Raw genomic sequence first — 16,072 nt, 5'->3', positions numbered from 1 at the left:
ACAAGAGCCCGCTGCTCTGTCAAAAGGTCACCCACCTCCGAACCTGACGTGTTCTCAGGTCGGCTGCTGTTCAGATGGAAGCATCTTGGTCACCTGCTCCGTCTGTTACAATCATACTCGAATCGGTATCCCATTTTATACCACTTCAATGGAGGCATTCCCAAAGGCCAAGATCCTCAGGGTCACCCACAGCAACAAAACACAACCCACACTCAAATGACAGGGAAGGGTGCTTATGCGGCGATGTGTGACTTATTTAACCACTCTATGTGATGTAGCAGGCACTCAGAGCATAGGCACACTCGGGCGGGTGGAGTCCTGAGGAGGGCAAGGCAAGGTCAGCCAAAACCCCACCGAAAAAGGGTTAAAACTGTCCACAGACTGTCCGCAAAACAGGTGATACTCGGGCAACTGAAATGTGTTTGGAGCTGTCTTGCTCAAAAGGAAAAGTCCTTTCCACGGTTATGAAAGATTCACAGCAATCAGGACCCACCACACACCACAGGCTGAGGGCCTCTGGGTCTGAAAGAAAACAAAATAACCGAAAGGGTGGAGAGATAAGAAGAACATGGGAGAAACGGTGACCCAAGAAGGACCCACGTGAGAAATGGAAATTAAATTCACCATTATTGTTATCAGCTCATAACAATCAAGAGTTAGTCTAAGTTACAAGTAACAGTGTTAACGCTTTCCTCTGGAACACTCTACATTATGAGGATAAATCCAAAAATAAAACTAATTCACAACGCAGTATAATGACCCAGCCATGGATAACCAAATTCATACAATCCACTGAAAGTCAAATTGTATCTTCCTTTAAAATTGGGTTATGATGCAGACAAGGGGCAGCCTGCGAATTAAAATACTTAAACTGGCAAATGATCTTGTTTCCATGAATTGGGACATCCACGGCCCTGGCGAGGCCAAGAGGGAGTGGCTTTCGCAGCTTACAGAACAGGTGCAATCGCAAATATGCAAAACGACCCGATTACAGAATTGAGGCTCCATGTTTTCTGTTTAAGCGGGTCACGTGGTTTCCAGGATGTAGGTAGGGAAGCTCTGGCTCCACTTTTGCAACCAAGTTCATGGTAAATGCAGAGTACACAAAACCAGCTTTGTTCTGGGGTCTATTTACTTGGTATAACAGGAAAAGGCCGCAGGTTCCTGATGCCGGAACATCTGTCTTTATTGGGAGGAGCTACATGCTTTCTGGATGAGCACATGGGAAACTGTACTGTCCAAAAACAATATCCAAAAGGCCCCTGTTGTAGGAAAAGACGTCACACGCGCACGTGTGTAACTACCATCTTGGATACGTGGGTTAAAAAATCGGGTGCAAACATGAATAATCAGGGAATAGGCAGGGTACACACTTGTAAAGGTGGATGTTCTAGAATATTCTAGAGACACTATCCCAGGAAGGCCACATGTCACACAAAAATCTTTATCTGTTTTAAAAACAAGTTATTCCTGCTAACACTGACCTGGATTGAGATATTTTTATTTACTTAAAGGAAAGAAAGCTATCCAATGAGATTTATCCAATGAGATTCTCTAATCACTAGATTATCTTCACAATTCTGAATAATCACGAAATTGCTTCCTCTCGAGGATCTAAGAATAAAAAAACAGGATGACAAAAGACAGCCACAATCCCAACCACCTTATTAAGCAGATTATGGTTATAAAAATAGAGGATCTCTTCTGAGTCTACAGGTTCCCAAAATGTCCTTCACAGAATTTTGTAAGCAGACCTTGGAGCCATCGCGGGTCCAGTTTCAGATTACCGCGATAAAGCTAGTGTCGCGATAAAGTGAGTCACCTTTTTGCTGGTGGAGGGTCTTGCCTTCAATTTGCAAAAAAATGCAGCACCTATGAAGTGCGATAAAACAAAGAGTGCTTGTGCCAGTAATGGCTCATAATCAAGGGAACTGTTCTATCAGGTGGGAAAACTCTATCATTTAGGGTATATGGAAGTAAATACACACACACAAAAAATCACAAATACCATGAAACTTGCCATCCTATATAATAAAGAAGTAATATGCAAATTGACCGTCATGCCCTCACAAGATGGCTGCCTACGACCAGGCCGGCAGGGTGGTTAGTGAGGGACGACCAAATGACTGAACAAGCAGGTTGCATGGGACGACCAGGCTGGTAGGGGGGACAGTTGGGAGCGATTGGGCTGGCGGGGGTGGGGGGCAGTGAGGGGCGACTAGGCCGGCGTGGGGGGGGGGGCAGTTAGGGGTGACCAGGCAGGCAGGCAGGTGAGCGATTAGGAGCCAGTGGTCCAGGATTGTGAGAGGGATGTCCGACTGCCGGTTTAGGCCCGATCTCTGGGATTGGGCCTAAACCGGCAGTAAGACATCCCCCGAGGGGTCCCAGATTGGAGAGGGTGCAGGTTGGGCTGAGGGGACCCCTCCCCATGCACGAATTTTGTGCACCGGGCCTCTAGTCTTTTAAAAATTGTATTTCCACCCCAGCCGGTTTGGCTCAGTGGCTAGAGCATTGACCTGCAGACCAAAGGGTCCCGGGTTCGATTCCGGTCAAGGGCACGTACCTTGGTGGCAGGCTCCTTCCCAGCCCAGGCCCTGGTTGGGGCTCGTGCGGGAGGCAACCAATTGATGTGTTTCTCTCACATCAATGTTTCTCTCTGTCTTTCCCTCTCTCTTCCACTCTCCCTAAAAATCAATGGGAAAATATTCTCACATGAGGATTAATAAAAAAGAAAAGAAAAAGAAAAATTGTATTTCCTACTTGGGATCTGCCTAACTTACTGCAGGAGTATGGGCCTCCCCGGGGAAAGCTATCATGGGACAAGCAGGTGACAGCAGCGTCAGAAAGAGTTCCAAGGGCAAAGCAGACGACTGGGCAAGCTCTCGGAACACTTCCCTTCGTTGTGAGACCAAGGTAATCTCGCTCAGGCTATCAGGGCTAAACGGTAATATATGTCATACACTTAATGCCATCAGTGAGTGGTGGCTACGAGAATACGTTATCGTCCTCCACCACCCTAGAGAGAACAGACTTTGTTCACAGATGTCTACTTGCAGCGTCTGATTCAGAAGTCCACGTTAGGCACCACGCATTCCTCCAGACACCAGGCCAGTTCTCTGGGGACCAGAGATGAGCACGGTTCACGTGCATCAGATGTGGGCCCATCCCTGCAGGAGCTAGAGAAGATCGGAACGGGCACTTGGCTTATAAAAGCGCTCCACGTCCACATAAAAAAGCGACTGCCTATGAGTGATGAGTGGCTGCTTAAAGGTGATCACCACCACCCTGGGTAGCGTGACAGGGAAGCTGGGAGAAAGGCCGCTCTTTTCTGGGAGAGACACTGAAGAGGTTATTCCTGGAAACTCATTTAGAATATTCTTCCCAGAAACAACACAACCAAGAATTGACAGCACTGTCTCTTGACCGAAACGATCAAGATTTCTGATAAAACCGCACCATATCCAGCTTCCTGATTCTAAAGATTGCCATCCAGAGAAAGTGAGCTCAAGGGGTTGCCTTTCTTATGTTTTATCTTCCAGGAGAAGCACAGGAAATTTTCAAGCATTCAGAAAAAAACGAGAGGAGCGGCACAGGGAACGCCATGGACCCACCCCTAGAGGACAGACTAGGCTTTAAAGGTCAAGTCCTAGAGGCAGCCAGCTAAGAAAATGTGCCGCGGAAGCCTCCCTCCCTTTACAACCAAGGAGGAAGAGAAAGCCAGCATCTTCCTCACGGACTCGCTGCTCGGCCCGGGGACAGCCTGCTGAGGCGGGGCCTGCCGCTGCTCCCCCTCCCCAGGGTGCCCACAGCGGGCACAGAGCGCCGTGGGCTGGTCTCCGAGGAGAAGCCTGGGCCCCCCCAGTCCTTGATCGGAAGAAAACAGGCCTCTCACAAGCCCTAAGGTCGGCCAGCTCACCCAGGACACGGACACCGTGTCAGGAAACCACAGTTCTAATGCTCACGATGGCTTCCTAACCATTTGAAACTCAGCCTCCCCGTCTGCACAGAGAAGAGAACATCATTTCCTTAGAAAACACTTTTAGAGGACTAAAAAAAAGATCAACAGGAAAGCTACAAGGCACCACGCAATTGTAAGGTTCGTTTTACATCTCAGCGTCACGGAATGCTGGTGTTCCAGGTGTCACTGCCCGTCCCACGTTTCTCAAGAATAAATCACAGGTTATCCAAACTGCCCTGTGGTCCCACTGATGCAGTCAGCCGTGTGTGTGAGCTTCCGATCCCTGGTGAGTGTTCTCAACCAGCAACCTCCATCAGCCGCCAAATGGCAGGGCCACCAAGGGGCCCCCACCCCTGCCACCCTCCGCCCTCCTTCCTTCCCCAAGGCCTCGCTCTTCTATCGTGACAGGACACAGAACACTTTCTGAAAGCCCCCGTGTTCCTTACTCACTTTCTAACAAGAGCGCATTTCATCCAGAATCCTATTTGTGTCAAACCCTAAACAAGTCATCAAGGAAACAAACAAAATCAAGGCTGCTTCCTGCCCTGTGTCCAGGGCCAGACCTTCCTAATAACAGGGAATTCTAAAACACCAGCAGGCATTATAAATCCCTCTCTAGCATGAGATCTAAATAATAACTCGTCGCCATCTACAGAGGGAGGGGAAAAGAAAAACGCATTCTACTTCCTTTTCACGTGAACTTGTGTACAAGCAACGAAGAGAGAAGGATGCTCCAAGTCTGAAGTCTGGGATCAGAGGTAAAAGAGCCCCCGGTGCTGTTCCCCATTTGGCCCCGTTAACGTCAGTGTTGTGGTCGGTGGAGGAAGCCCAGCCACTGCAATAAGATTATGTTCACTGGAACTGAGCAAAATGAAATAATAAGTCCCACCCACCACATGACTGACTTTTACAGCATTGATACAGCCCTGCTGCGGGAACTTGTGGGCAGAAAGAACCATTACAGTGCACATTAGTAATACTAGTAACAGTTTCAACCCTGGCAAGTTGATAGTTATTTCCTTGGCTTTAAATGGGTACATATTGCCGAAACCGGTTTGGCTCAGTGGATAGAGCGTCGGCCCGCGGACTCAAGGGTCCCGGGTTCGATTCCGGTCAAGGGCATGTACCTTGGTTGCGGGCACATCCCCAGTAGGGGGTGTGCAAGAGGCAGCTGATCGATGTTTCTCTCTCATCAATGTTTCTAACTCTCTATCCCTCTCTCTTCCTCTCTGTAGAAAATCAATAAAATATATTTTAAATGGGTACATATTAATGACTTAAGTGTAATGGAATCACACCCTTGCTTAAATAGATCCTTAAAGATTACTGTATATTACTAAATCTCAACAGTTTTTAAGCATCCATTATATTTGCCCAAGTAAGAACAAAATATGTTTCTGAAGCCTGATAATGCTCACTTAAGAATCTAGCATAAAGTCCAGCTCCCCTTTATTATTTCATGTTACTCTTAAATTGTCAGTTATTATACACTAGAGGCCCGGTGCACGAGATCCGTGCACTGAGGGCGGGGGGTGGGAGGGGGGTGTCCCTCAGCCCGACCTGCGCCCTCTCGCAGTCCGGGACCCCTCACTCCTTAATGCCCCCCTGCAGCAGAGGCGGGAGAGGCTCCAGCCACACCGCCACGGCTGCTGCGCTAGCCAGCCATGAGCCCAGCTTCTGGCTGAGCGGCGCTCCCCCTGTGGGAGCGCACTGACCACCAGGGGGCAGCTCCTGCGTTGAGCATCTGGCCCTGGTGGTCAGTGCAAGTCATAGCGACCAGTCGTTCTACCATTCGGTCAATTTGCATATTATACTTTTATTATATAGGATAACTGAAGCCATAATTTCTGCAATACCATTAAGTTCACCTGGGGGCAGGCTTAAAACTCTATCTCTAGTTTTTATTTTAAAAGAAGAAGCTTATGAGAGTTGATCCCACTCCCAGTCACAAACCCAAAGATGCTTAAGGCAGAAGACTGCCAGAGGGATGGTAAGGATAAAGCCCCCGGACAGCCGAGGTGTTTGGCAAGCTGGGGACAGAGCCTCTGGCCACGCTGCCAGGTCACGCCCCTGCCCCTCCCCACTTCGGAAGGAAGTAGCCTGGCCTCTCAGAACTGCTGCAGGCTCCAGTCATTCCACCTGTGGCTGGCAGCTCATACCCATGTGCAGGCGTCATCAGACATGATGAGAAGAGGTGGCAGCCTAGCCTCCCTCCACACACACTGATGCCACATGCCACGCATGTCTAGGGGGAGATGTGTCAGAGTCACAGCTGGTGGTGTTCTGTGCTTCCTCGTCAGTCAGCAGAGGAAGGAGGGGGACTGCAGCAGAAGCTACCCAGGCAGCTCCTCCAGCAACTCTCACTGGAGATGCAAGGTGGTCTGCAGCTGAACCTAATAGGAAACCCTTCCCAGATACACCTGGAGCAGAGCCTAATAGGACACCTTCCCAGATATACCTGGAGCAGACCCTAACAGGACACCTTCCCAGATACACCTGGAGCAGAGCCTAATAGGACACCTTCCCAGATGCACCTGGAGCAGACCCTAATAGGACACCCTCCTAGATGCACCTGGAACAGACACTAATAGGACACCCTCCTAGATGCACCTGGAACAGACCCTAATAGGACACCCTCCCAGATGCACCTGGAGCAGACCCTAATAGGACACCCTCCTAGATGCACCTGGAGCAGACCCTAATAGGACACCCTCCCAGATGCACCTGGAGCAGACCCTAATAGGACACCCTCCTAGATGCACCTGGAGCAGACCCTAATAGGACACCCTCCTAGATGCACCTGGAGCAGACCCTAACAGAACACCCTCCTAGATGCACCTGGAGCAGACCCTAATAGGACATCCTCTCAGATGCACCTGGAGCAGACCCTAACAGGACACCTTCCTAGATGCACCTGGAGCAGACCCTAATAGGACACCCTCCTAGATGCACCTGGAGCAGACCCTAATAGGACATCCTCCCAGATGTACCTTAACTGGAAGCTGAGCTAGGACATCCCCTACTTTTCTCTTGAAAAGCAAAGGAGCTAAAAATGTGATTGGGGGGGTGGGGGTGGTGAACAGGCTTATTGACTCAAAAAGGCCACCAGGAAGCAGCAAGTTTTATCTTAAAAAAGGCATCGCAGCTCTGACATTATCCCAGTGCAGGGTAAGTGGCCAGGCAATTGTTACGAAGTGCAGTGAGTCCTCTCAGAAGAAGTAAAAGTGCTTCCCACACCCTGCCGGCACCTTCCCACTTCCTTTCTCCTAAGGCCACTCTTACAGTCACTGTAACCCCAAATCCTGTGAATAACACTGGCGGGGAGGGGAGCACTAGGAGTGGGAAGTACAAAGAGCTCATCCCAGCACCTGGGAGGAGACTCAGAGCAGACGTGGGATTTCCCAGGCAGGCACTGTGACACTCACTGCCTCTCGGGACCTCGTGACAGCCCATCTGAAAACTCAGGAAACTGAGGCAGGGAGGGACGAGCTCCCTTACCAAGACAATGCTGTAGGTAGTGCGGCCAACTGGGCCCTAGACACACCCTCTGGTGTATGCCAAGCAGGAAGACTTCTCCGCAGATCAGAACTTCAGCCCAGAGAAACCTCAATATCCTCCCACACATCCCTGCAAATAGGAAGCAGGAAGGCTCAGAGATGCAAGAAGCACAGAAGAAGGTCACCCACAAGTGAAACGTGTGTTTTGGAGCTCAAATTCCTAGTGTAATAGAATCCAGCCCCTCCAACTGGACGACGGCTCCTGAGTGAACCTGTCCTTCCTAAGCATTTGGCTAACTAAGAGGTTTCATCTGTTCCTTTCCCGTGACAGTATCAGGCTTTGCAACTGCTCTGAGATACACTTGACATCCCTATAGGATGACTTACAAGCCACCTCTTTGTCAGCATATGGGTAATTGTAACACTGCATAACTGGCCATGCTCTATTCCCTTACTCATGAAGACCCAGAAACGTCCAGTAAGGTGAATTAGTAACAGTTTCCATTTCCGTTTTCATTTCAGGAAACTGACCTACAACATCTATCTGCCCAGGAAGCGTCTCTCGGTCCTTCCTCGGAGGGTGGTCAGGGAGGATCCATGCCACCTTCATCTTCATTGGGGAAGTGAATCTCAGCTTGGGGAGAAAGGGGAACGGGAAATAAAACCAGGATTCAAAGTAGATGCTCATGTTTCCCTGAGAGCGTTCAAGTCAAGAAACGAGACCCCTTGTGCATGCAAGGGGACAAGCAGAGCAAATCCACAAGCGCGCCTGGGATAGTTACGATAGCTCATTAAGGGCCTCTTCCCTCCCTAAAGCCTTGTTTGTTTGGTGAACTCTTGAAATATGGCAAGCAACGTTTATAAGACGTTTGGTCAGACCACAAGCAGAATCACTCCTGAGACTTTAGAATAAAGTTTCCTCTGGGCAGGACCAAGTGTCCAGAAGCGAGTCAGACAGCGGAGGCCTGCCCCCTCCTTCCCCGGGCACAGGTGGAGGCCTGAGGCTGCATCTGAAGTAGCCTGTATGGAAGAGGAGAGATGTTCACAGGCAGTTTGTTATTTTATAATTTTAAATGTTATAAATTTTCTCTAATAAATAGAAAAGTATATGACTTGACTAAATAATTCAGAAAAAAATGTAATAATAACTGTGCATGACTGTGGACGGGTGTGCAAGGAATCCCTGGCTCTGGTGCGGACACAACTAGCTAGATCTGCCCATGGTCTTCAATCTCTTCATTAGGCACAGAAACAGTTCCAACCTAAGAAGCAAAAGAAAAAAAGATTTAAAACCAGCAGCCCAGAAGAGAAAGACCTGTTTTACCTGCTATCCATCAGAGACCCTCCATTCCTCACAAGCTTGCATAGTGTTTCCCTGTTTTCCATACCTACTGTGCAAAGCACGTTAGTAAAGAACTCTCTCAATTTGTAATTCACACAGCACAGAGAGTCCATGTTACTATGCAAGGGTATCAAGAGAATATTCAAAAGACAGAATTCAATGAAATTGCAAAAAACTAAATAGCAAACCCTCCCTTCCCCCCCCCAAAAAAAAAAATCTGCTTGTTGTAATTTTGACTTTTACAACTCAGTATCTCAGCATTCTCCCACTCCATTTGTCTCAAAGGCTTATTAAAATGAATACCCAGCCCGGCTGGTGTGCCTCAGTGGTTGAGCGTCAACCTATGAACCAGGAGGTCTCAGTTCAATTCCCGATCAGAGCATATGCCTGGGTTGTGGGCTCAATCCCCAGTAGGGGGTGTGCAGGAGGTAGCCAATCAATGATTCCTTCTCATCACTGATGTTTCTATCTCTCTCTCCCTCTCCCTTCCTCTCTGAAATCAATAAAAATATATTTTAAAAAATGAATACCCCAATTGGGACCAGAAGACAGAAGGACAGTGTCCATATGCTCAGAAGTGAGAAACCCCATTCCTTGTCACACTGGCTCCTGCACCCCAGCCCCTACCTGGGAACCCCAGGTTGCCTCGCCTCTCTGAGATCCCTATTTATTATCATCAGGAACAAACTGGTGCAATTACTTCTTTTGAGATGAGACAAGTTTTTGACGCTCTTAGCAGAAAGAACAGAGCACTGGCAACACGAGTAGGCAACCTTTGTATGGGACACCAAAAAAATCACAAAAGAAAGATAAAGTCAGCAACCTTGAAAGGAGAGGTGTACAGAGAGAGAAACTGGAGGGCGAGGAGAGCACCAACTCAATGAAAAGTGGCCGGAAACCAATCACATCACACGAGACACTGTCCACGCTACAGCTGATGACATGTCCCTGATTCCCAGGATAAATACTGATGTGCAAAACTAAATCGAGTCACTGTACCAAGAATCTGCCTTTTTTTTTTTTTAAGGTGCCTGAGTAATTATCAGGAGAATTAGAAATGATCTTGTTAATATGACTAGGAGTTGGACTGGTGAGTCAGGCCATATACATGACATCAAAACTAAGAGGATCCGATACATTCTCTTTGCAATTCAGAAGAATGCTACTACTCATCCCCTAAATCACTGCTTTTTAAAAAATCAACTCTAAAAAAAGAGACAGCCGTTTGAAGAAGGCTGGGAGGAGGAAGACAAGAAGTGAGTCATAGCATCCAACAGCTTGTAGCCTCAAACCATAACAAGAATATAAAACCCGTGGGCCCAGTCTAAAACAAAATAGAGTTGTTGTTACGGCTTTAACCTCATAAAGTTCAGATCTAAGCATGAGCATAGCACTGCAAATATCTTATAAGCATTTGGAGCAATGTTACAGATCTATGCCTTAATGTGTGTGTATGTTTACTTTCCTGGCTTCCTGGCTAAATTTGATACCTATATTAATTCTTAGAGAAAAGAACTTTCAAATGGAACGATTTTCATAACTCTGAAAAACTCTTAGAATTCAAGTCCACCCACTTCAAATCCCACACATATCAATGCTTTCATTTTTATAAATATTTTTAATGCAGGTAACAATATTTTACATTTATCAGGCCGAGTACTCCACTTCATTCACCGTGATACCTATGGCTATGGGTGAGATGGATTAACAGAGAAACACATTTTGTAACTATCCTGAGATCTGATTCCAGGTGGAGTGGCTCAGGGTGCCCCACAGCTTCTATTTCCCTCCCCCTGCTGACCCCTTCCCTTCTTCCTCGCCCACTTACAACAAATTATCAATGAGACTCTGGAGGAAAAAATTTTTTTACACACTTGTTTTCCAGAATCAACTGTTTCCTTTCAATGAGGAGAATATACACAAAGTTTGGGTGGCATTAGAGACAGCTGGGTCTTTGCTTACTGACCTCGGAAGGTGGTCCTAAGCCTTAAGCTTCCACGGAGCTGTTAGCTCTGTAGTAGCATCAGGGACCCCCAAGGAAAGAACAGGGGCTGGAAAGGGGGGGGGGGGGACAGAACTCGAGTTTAGAGCTAAGTGTATCTGTTATCTTGGGCCCAATAGCCCTGAAAATGCCACCCCCTACATCAGGGGTGGGGAACCTTTTTTCTGCCAAGGGCCATTTGGATATTTATAACATCATCTGAGGGCCATACAAAATTGTCAACTTAAAAATAAGCCTGCTGTATTTGGTCAAACATTAAATGAACTCGGCCCTAATGCCTTGGCAGGGCCACACCAAACGATTTCTCGAGCCTTACACGTTCCCCACCCCTGCCCTAAGTCCACACACCTTCCAAATGCCATCTCGTGAAGATCTTACGCTTTGGTGACAGGAATGGGCAAGCTGCTTGTGCACTGCTCATCTGCTTTTTTTTTTTTTTTTTTTTTTTTTTAATTATTGGTTCCTTGACCAGCACAAAAGGCTGACATTTCAGTTAGAATTCACCTCCTTCCTCAAGCAGATTCATACTGACTAAGAAAATGTTCAAGTTGGACTCGATGACGGAATAAAATGAACAGTTAAAGTAATCTGGCATATCAATCAGCAAAGCAGAGCATGAGCTGAGTAACCCCCATAACCAAAAGGTAGGAAGTAAGTAGTTATACTAACAACTAAAAAGCCACAAAGGGTTTGACACAACATGTATTTTTTTAAAGACGTCTCTTGTGCAAACAACAAATTTTTCGCAGGCTGTATCACAAGGCAACGTCCCTAGTTCTACCGACAGAGGAGCCCAGCCACTCCTGAAAGAGTGGGGCGAGGGCCTTCTGCGGCTGCAAGTCCAGGGCATGCAGAGCCCCAGGAACGCGCATCATCAGTTCACAGAGAAACTGACTGCTCAATCTCAACCAACAAGCGAGTGTTTTAAATAAGACAAGTCTGTCTTTGAGAAGTTTTCTGTTTCCTCTCTACTTTGGTATTCCCATTTGAAGTTATTCCTTAAGCCAAATGTTTATTCACTTATTAATGAACTTATCTGGGGGCCCTCTTAAAGCCAAGAAGAAAAATGCAAGATCCCAAAAGCCAAAAGAAGGGAAGAATGATCTAGGAAAAGGGGTGTCGGCCACTCCACCTGGCATCCTGCAGCCGCCAGCGCACTGGCTGGCTGCCTCCCCGTCTCACATTCAGTCCGAAGTATTTGAGCAGACCCACAATCCCTGGCCCCACAGCAACGCCTGGAGCTGCTAGTGCCCACAGGAGGGGCTGCCGGCCACATCTCCCTGGAAAGCTCCTGTTCTCTGCTGACGAGGCTGTTCTAAGGGAGAGGAGCCGGCTTTCCCCAGTGAGGGGAGCACTGGGTGGTAACACAGCAGAGTGGAACAAGGAGGCAACCAGCAGAGCAGGAGAGTAAAACCCTGAGTTCTGCAGGCAATGCCCCCCCAAAAAAAATAAAATAGTATTAGCATCTATAACAATACCCAGCAGACAGGGCAACCAAAACAGGGCCATGGTCTGCAAATCCCAAAAATGAGCAACCACTCACCGCCCACAGGCCACATAAGAACTTTGAGAGAATATAGTCCACTCTGCTTTTTCAACCGAGGTGATGTGCTTAAAACGGAATTGTTTTTTCCATCCTCCTCTGTAGGAACCGAGCACTGAAAATTCCACATGTTTCCACAATATTTTCCGAGATTTCCATGAAAACTAATTTAAAGAATCCTCTCCCCATGAGTCCTGGTTGAAGAGAAAATGTGAAAGCAATAGACTCAAGTAATTCAGCATTAAGGCTTGTTCTAACTTTTCACTTTGGAAGTGGGTATGCTGGGGCATTTTTTTAAGTTCCAAAATGTAAAGTGATACAGATTTCTGATCCTTCCACTCGTTGGTTTCTCCTAAGCAATACTGGGAAACAAACTGGTTCATCTCATTTAAGCCAGTAAAACTACTTATGTGTTTCTAAGACCTGAAATTCCAAATGACCTTAAAGAGCAACTCTATCAACTCAGCAGGGACAAAGCAAGACAAGGGGGTGGCGGGGGGGGGGGGGGGCACAGAGGGGCTGAGGCTGCACCAGCCGATGCCACAAACCTCTGATTCTTTCATTCTTCAGGCCAGGCCTAGCAAGGTTTGCGTAGAAAGAAAAACAATAATGCGCTTCCTGAATGCAAACACACACATCCCTTTCTCTGCCCAGACACTCAGTAAGAAATTCATTAAGCCCTTTTATCAAGTCTGTTCAGAGAATGGGGCTGAGCGCACGTTGCTCTAAAGTGGCTTTGCCATCCTCTGGGCAGCAGGAACACATTCCTCACCCTCCGAGAGCGACAGCTGGTGGCAGGTGAGTGTCATCTAGCAGGTGAGTGCGCCCCATGTACCCGTTCGTCAGGGACCGTAAGTGACCGCTCCCGGCACCGGAGGGGGCCAGGTCGCACATTCAGAGCACTGTCCCAGATTCAGAGAGGCAGGTATGAGCTTATTTCCAGGCTGACAGGGGGAGGTGAGCCGTGCTGTGGGGTTCAGGGGCTCCCCTTTGCTAACAGACATATGGTGTTGACCCTTGACCTTCCTAGGATGCAGACAGAGCAGAACTGCTTGTTTGGCGATGATGCACGAGTGATGGGTGCTGTGAATCATACAACAGCGGTGGGGATGAGAGACTAGAGCTCTGAGGGGCTGACGAGTGAGGGAGAAAACCCATCTGAGCATCGACACAATCAAATAACGCCAGCAAACGTTTCCTAATACAGACTTCATCCCCTCAAGCACTGTCCCCAGCACACACTTTATCCACCACTGTGCATCTCAACAGTGTTCCCCCGTGGGCCCACTCTGTATGGCCTACCTCTGGGCCCTCTGGGGTACTAGCGACGCCCTCACATCTTCAACCAGGTGGAACAGTGTCTGCCCAGCACAGAGTCCAGGAAGCAGCCTCCTTCTGCTATGGGACTGTTTAACATTACATTTCACTGGGATACCCTGCAGAACCCCAGGTTTGATATAGAGACATAGTCCGTGGACAACCGGAAAGGCAGCTAACACTATGTCACAACCCGCTCCTTTATTCCCTTCTGCGCCCTGCAAGTGTTAAAAAGGAAAGCATAAAGTCAACATCGGCTCCTCCCTGCTGATGAAATTGGCACGAATGAATTTACTTTCTGGCTGCCGGCCCTCACAAAACCGTTACACACACACACACACACACACACACACGCACACACACACACAAAGTTCACCACGCTGCACTGCTCCAAATATAAATCCAAGACAGCCGGCCCCTCCCCACCCCACCACAGCACGTTAGTGGCCTTCTCAGGGTGAGCCGGGTGAATACTGAACAGATATTAAACATTAACATTTTGGAACTTTAGTGGCTTTTTTTTAAGGCATAGCAAAACCTGATCTAAACTTATGACAGTTGAGCACATGATCCCATCATTAAGAACAAATAAGAAGCCGTACGTAACACTCCGTGAAATCACGGCAGCAAATCTGTCACCAATTCCAAATCCGAGGGATGAGCGCCAGGCAGGGAACCTGGCCTGAGGTAGGAGGTTTGAGAGTCTCCCACCCTTCGTTCGCATCACAACACACACGAACAATAGTAGCACAACCTTCCCCGAGCCGAGCCGTAGTAAAACCGGGATGGCTGGCACATCGGGGTTCAAACCCTCAAGTCCAACGACAAGTTTCGCATTAGAACAAGGCCAGGGCACCGCAGGCCGAGCGGCGCGAGACGTCCCCAGCCTGGGCCGCGGGGGCAGCGCGCGGACGCGCACAAGGACACGGGCCCGCCAGGCCGGCCGCTCCATCCCGTGCCCCAGGCCCCGCCGCAGCGCAGCCCGGCGGCGACACGCAGTGGCCCGGGTGGGGGCCGTGACACGCACCGCGGGGACCCAGCGCCCCTGAGACCACGCGCCCGCCCGCCCGCCCACCCCGCAGCGGCCTCCCGGCGACAGCGCGGCGCGGCCCGGCCGGGCCTGTTACCTTCCGACAGCTCCAGCTCCAGCTCAGCCAGCCGCGCCCGCACCTCCAGCGGCAGCGCCATGCCCTCCAGGCTGCGGTCCGCCATCGCGCCGCGCCCGCCTCTTTGTCTCAGGCCGCGGCTTGGCCGCTCCAGCGATCCCGGACCCGCACAGAGCGGCGGCACCGGCGGGCAGCGCTCCTCCTCCGGCACCTCCTCCGCGCGGCCCCGCAGGGCGGCCTCGCGCCCGCGCCCCCGCGTTCCCGCGCGCGCCCGGCCCGGCGCGGTCCCGCCGCGGCTCGGCTGCTCCACCGGGTGCTCCCCGGTGCGCGCGGTGGCAGGGGCGCAAACAGGGCGGGGGCTACGGGCTGGGGCGCGCACCGGAGGCGGGGTATGGGGAGGGCGGGAGCGCAGTGACGGGGGCGCGCATCAGGACGGAGGCTGCTGGCGGGGGCTTGCGGAGTGCGCTGGGGGATATGGGAGTGGGGGCGTGCGGATGTTGTGCGGTGCGGGGGCACGCGCCAGGACAGGGGCGCGCACCGGGATGGGGACGCGCACCAGGGCGGGGATGGGCGGGCCAGCTCAGCGCGCGTTCCTGGAGCACACGCACGGGTCCCGCGGGCCCTCCCCGCCCCGCCCAGGACCTGGCTTCCCTCTGGCTTAAGGCAAAAAATAGCTGCTGGGTCCCCTCCACCCTCCCAGGTTGATACTTCAAGTATTCTGGGTCTTCAAGGGCTGAATTTTTTTTTATATGAATAGTTTGTTTGGGGGGTTGGACGTAACAGTGTGGGCCATGAAGCGAGTACCCGGCAGAAAGTTCCTAGAGGCCGCCAGCCTGTGCTCTTGGCTAATCAGAGCATCTGCCGGGCCTTGTTCCCACCTGCGAAAAGGAGGCTGGAGGAGAGAGGAAGTCTACTGTCCACATCCAGGTCACCCTGAAAGGCCGTGGCCCAATGGCACGGTCCCCAGCACCCACCTTTCGCCGGCTGGGGGCTCCTGTTGTCCTCAGCAGGTCCTCTTCCCTGGGCTTCTCCATCACTGCCCTGGATTCCATCCCTTTTCTCTTCCATTCCTGTGCTGGATTCCATCCCCTTTCTCTTCCATTCCTGTGCATCCTCCCTCGCGATTACCAGATCTGTGCCTCTGGGCACGGTCGTATGGGGGAGGCAATCTCATGCCTCCAACTGCCCAACTGAATCACCTCACTGAGATACTCAGACACCTCTATAGCCAGCGCCTTCTGATTCTAACAATCTGCACCAGTTTCCTAATTCTCCCGGCCAGAGAGTCCTCGGAGACTTTTGTCTTC

General features: G+C 50.1%; 1 protein-coding gene across 4 annotated transcripts in view; it reads right to left on the bottom strand.

Annotated features, from left to right (window-relative positions):
• DIP2C (disco interacting protein 2 homolog C) overlaps nt 1–15,113 on the bottom strand; it is a 396,044-nt gene extending 380,931 nt beyond the window's left edge. Inside the window, exon 1 of one of the 4 annotated variants that reach the window (XM_079759400.1) lies at nt 14,787–15,113. In XM_079759400.1, coding sequence (XP_079615526.1) covers nt 14,787–14,871 — 85 coding nt within the window. In that variant the 5' untranslated portion in view covers nt 14,872–15,113. The remainder of the gene's footprint in view (nt 1–14,786) is intronic. The other 3 variants (XM_079759402.1, XM_079759401.1, XM_079759403.1) reach the window with 3 other exon arrangements.
• Nucleotides 15,114–16,072: the final 959 nt, after the last annotated feature.

This window comes from Cnephaeus nilssonii (assembly GCF_951640355.1).
Source record: "Cnephaeus nilssonii genome assembly, chromosome: 1".
Taxonomy (NCBI): domain Eukaryota; kingdom Metazoa; phylum Chordata; class Mammalia; order Chiroptera; family Vespertilionidae; genus Cnephaeus; species Cnephaeus nilssonii.
Note: the sequence above shows the minus strand (reverse complement) of the source record. Positions and strands in the feature narration are given on the sequence as shown.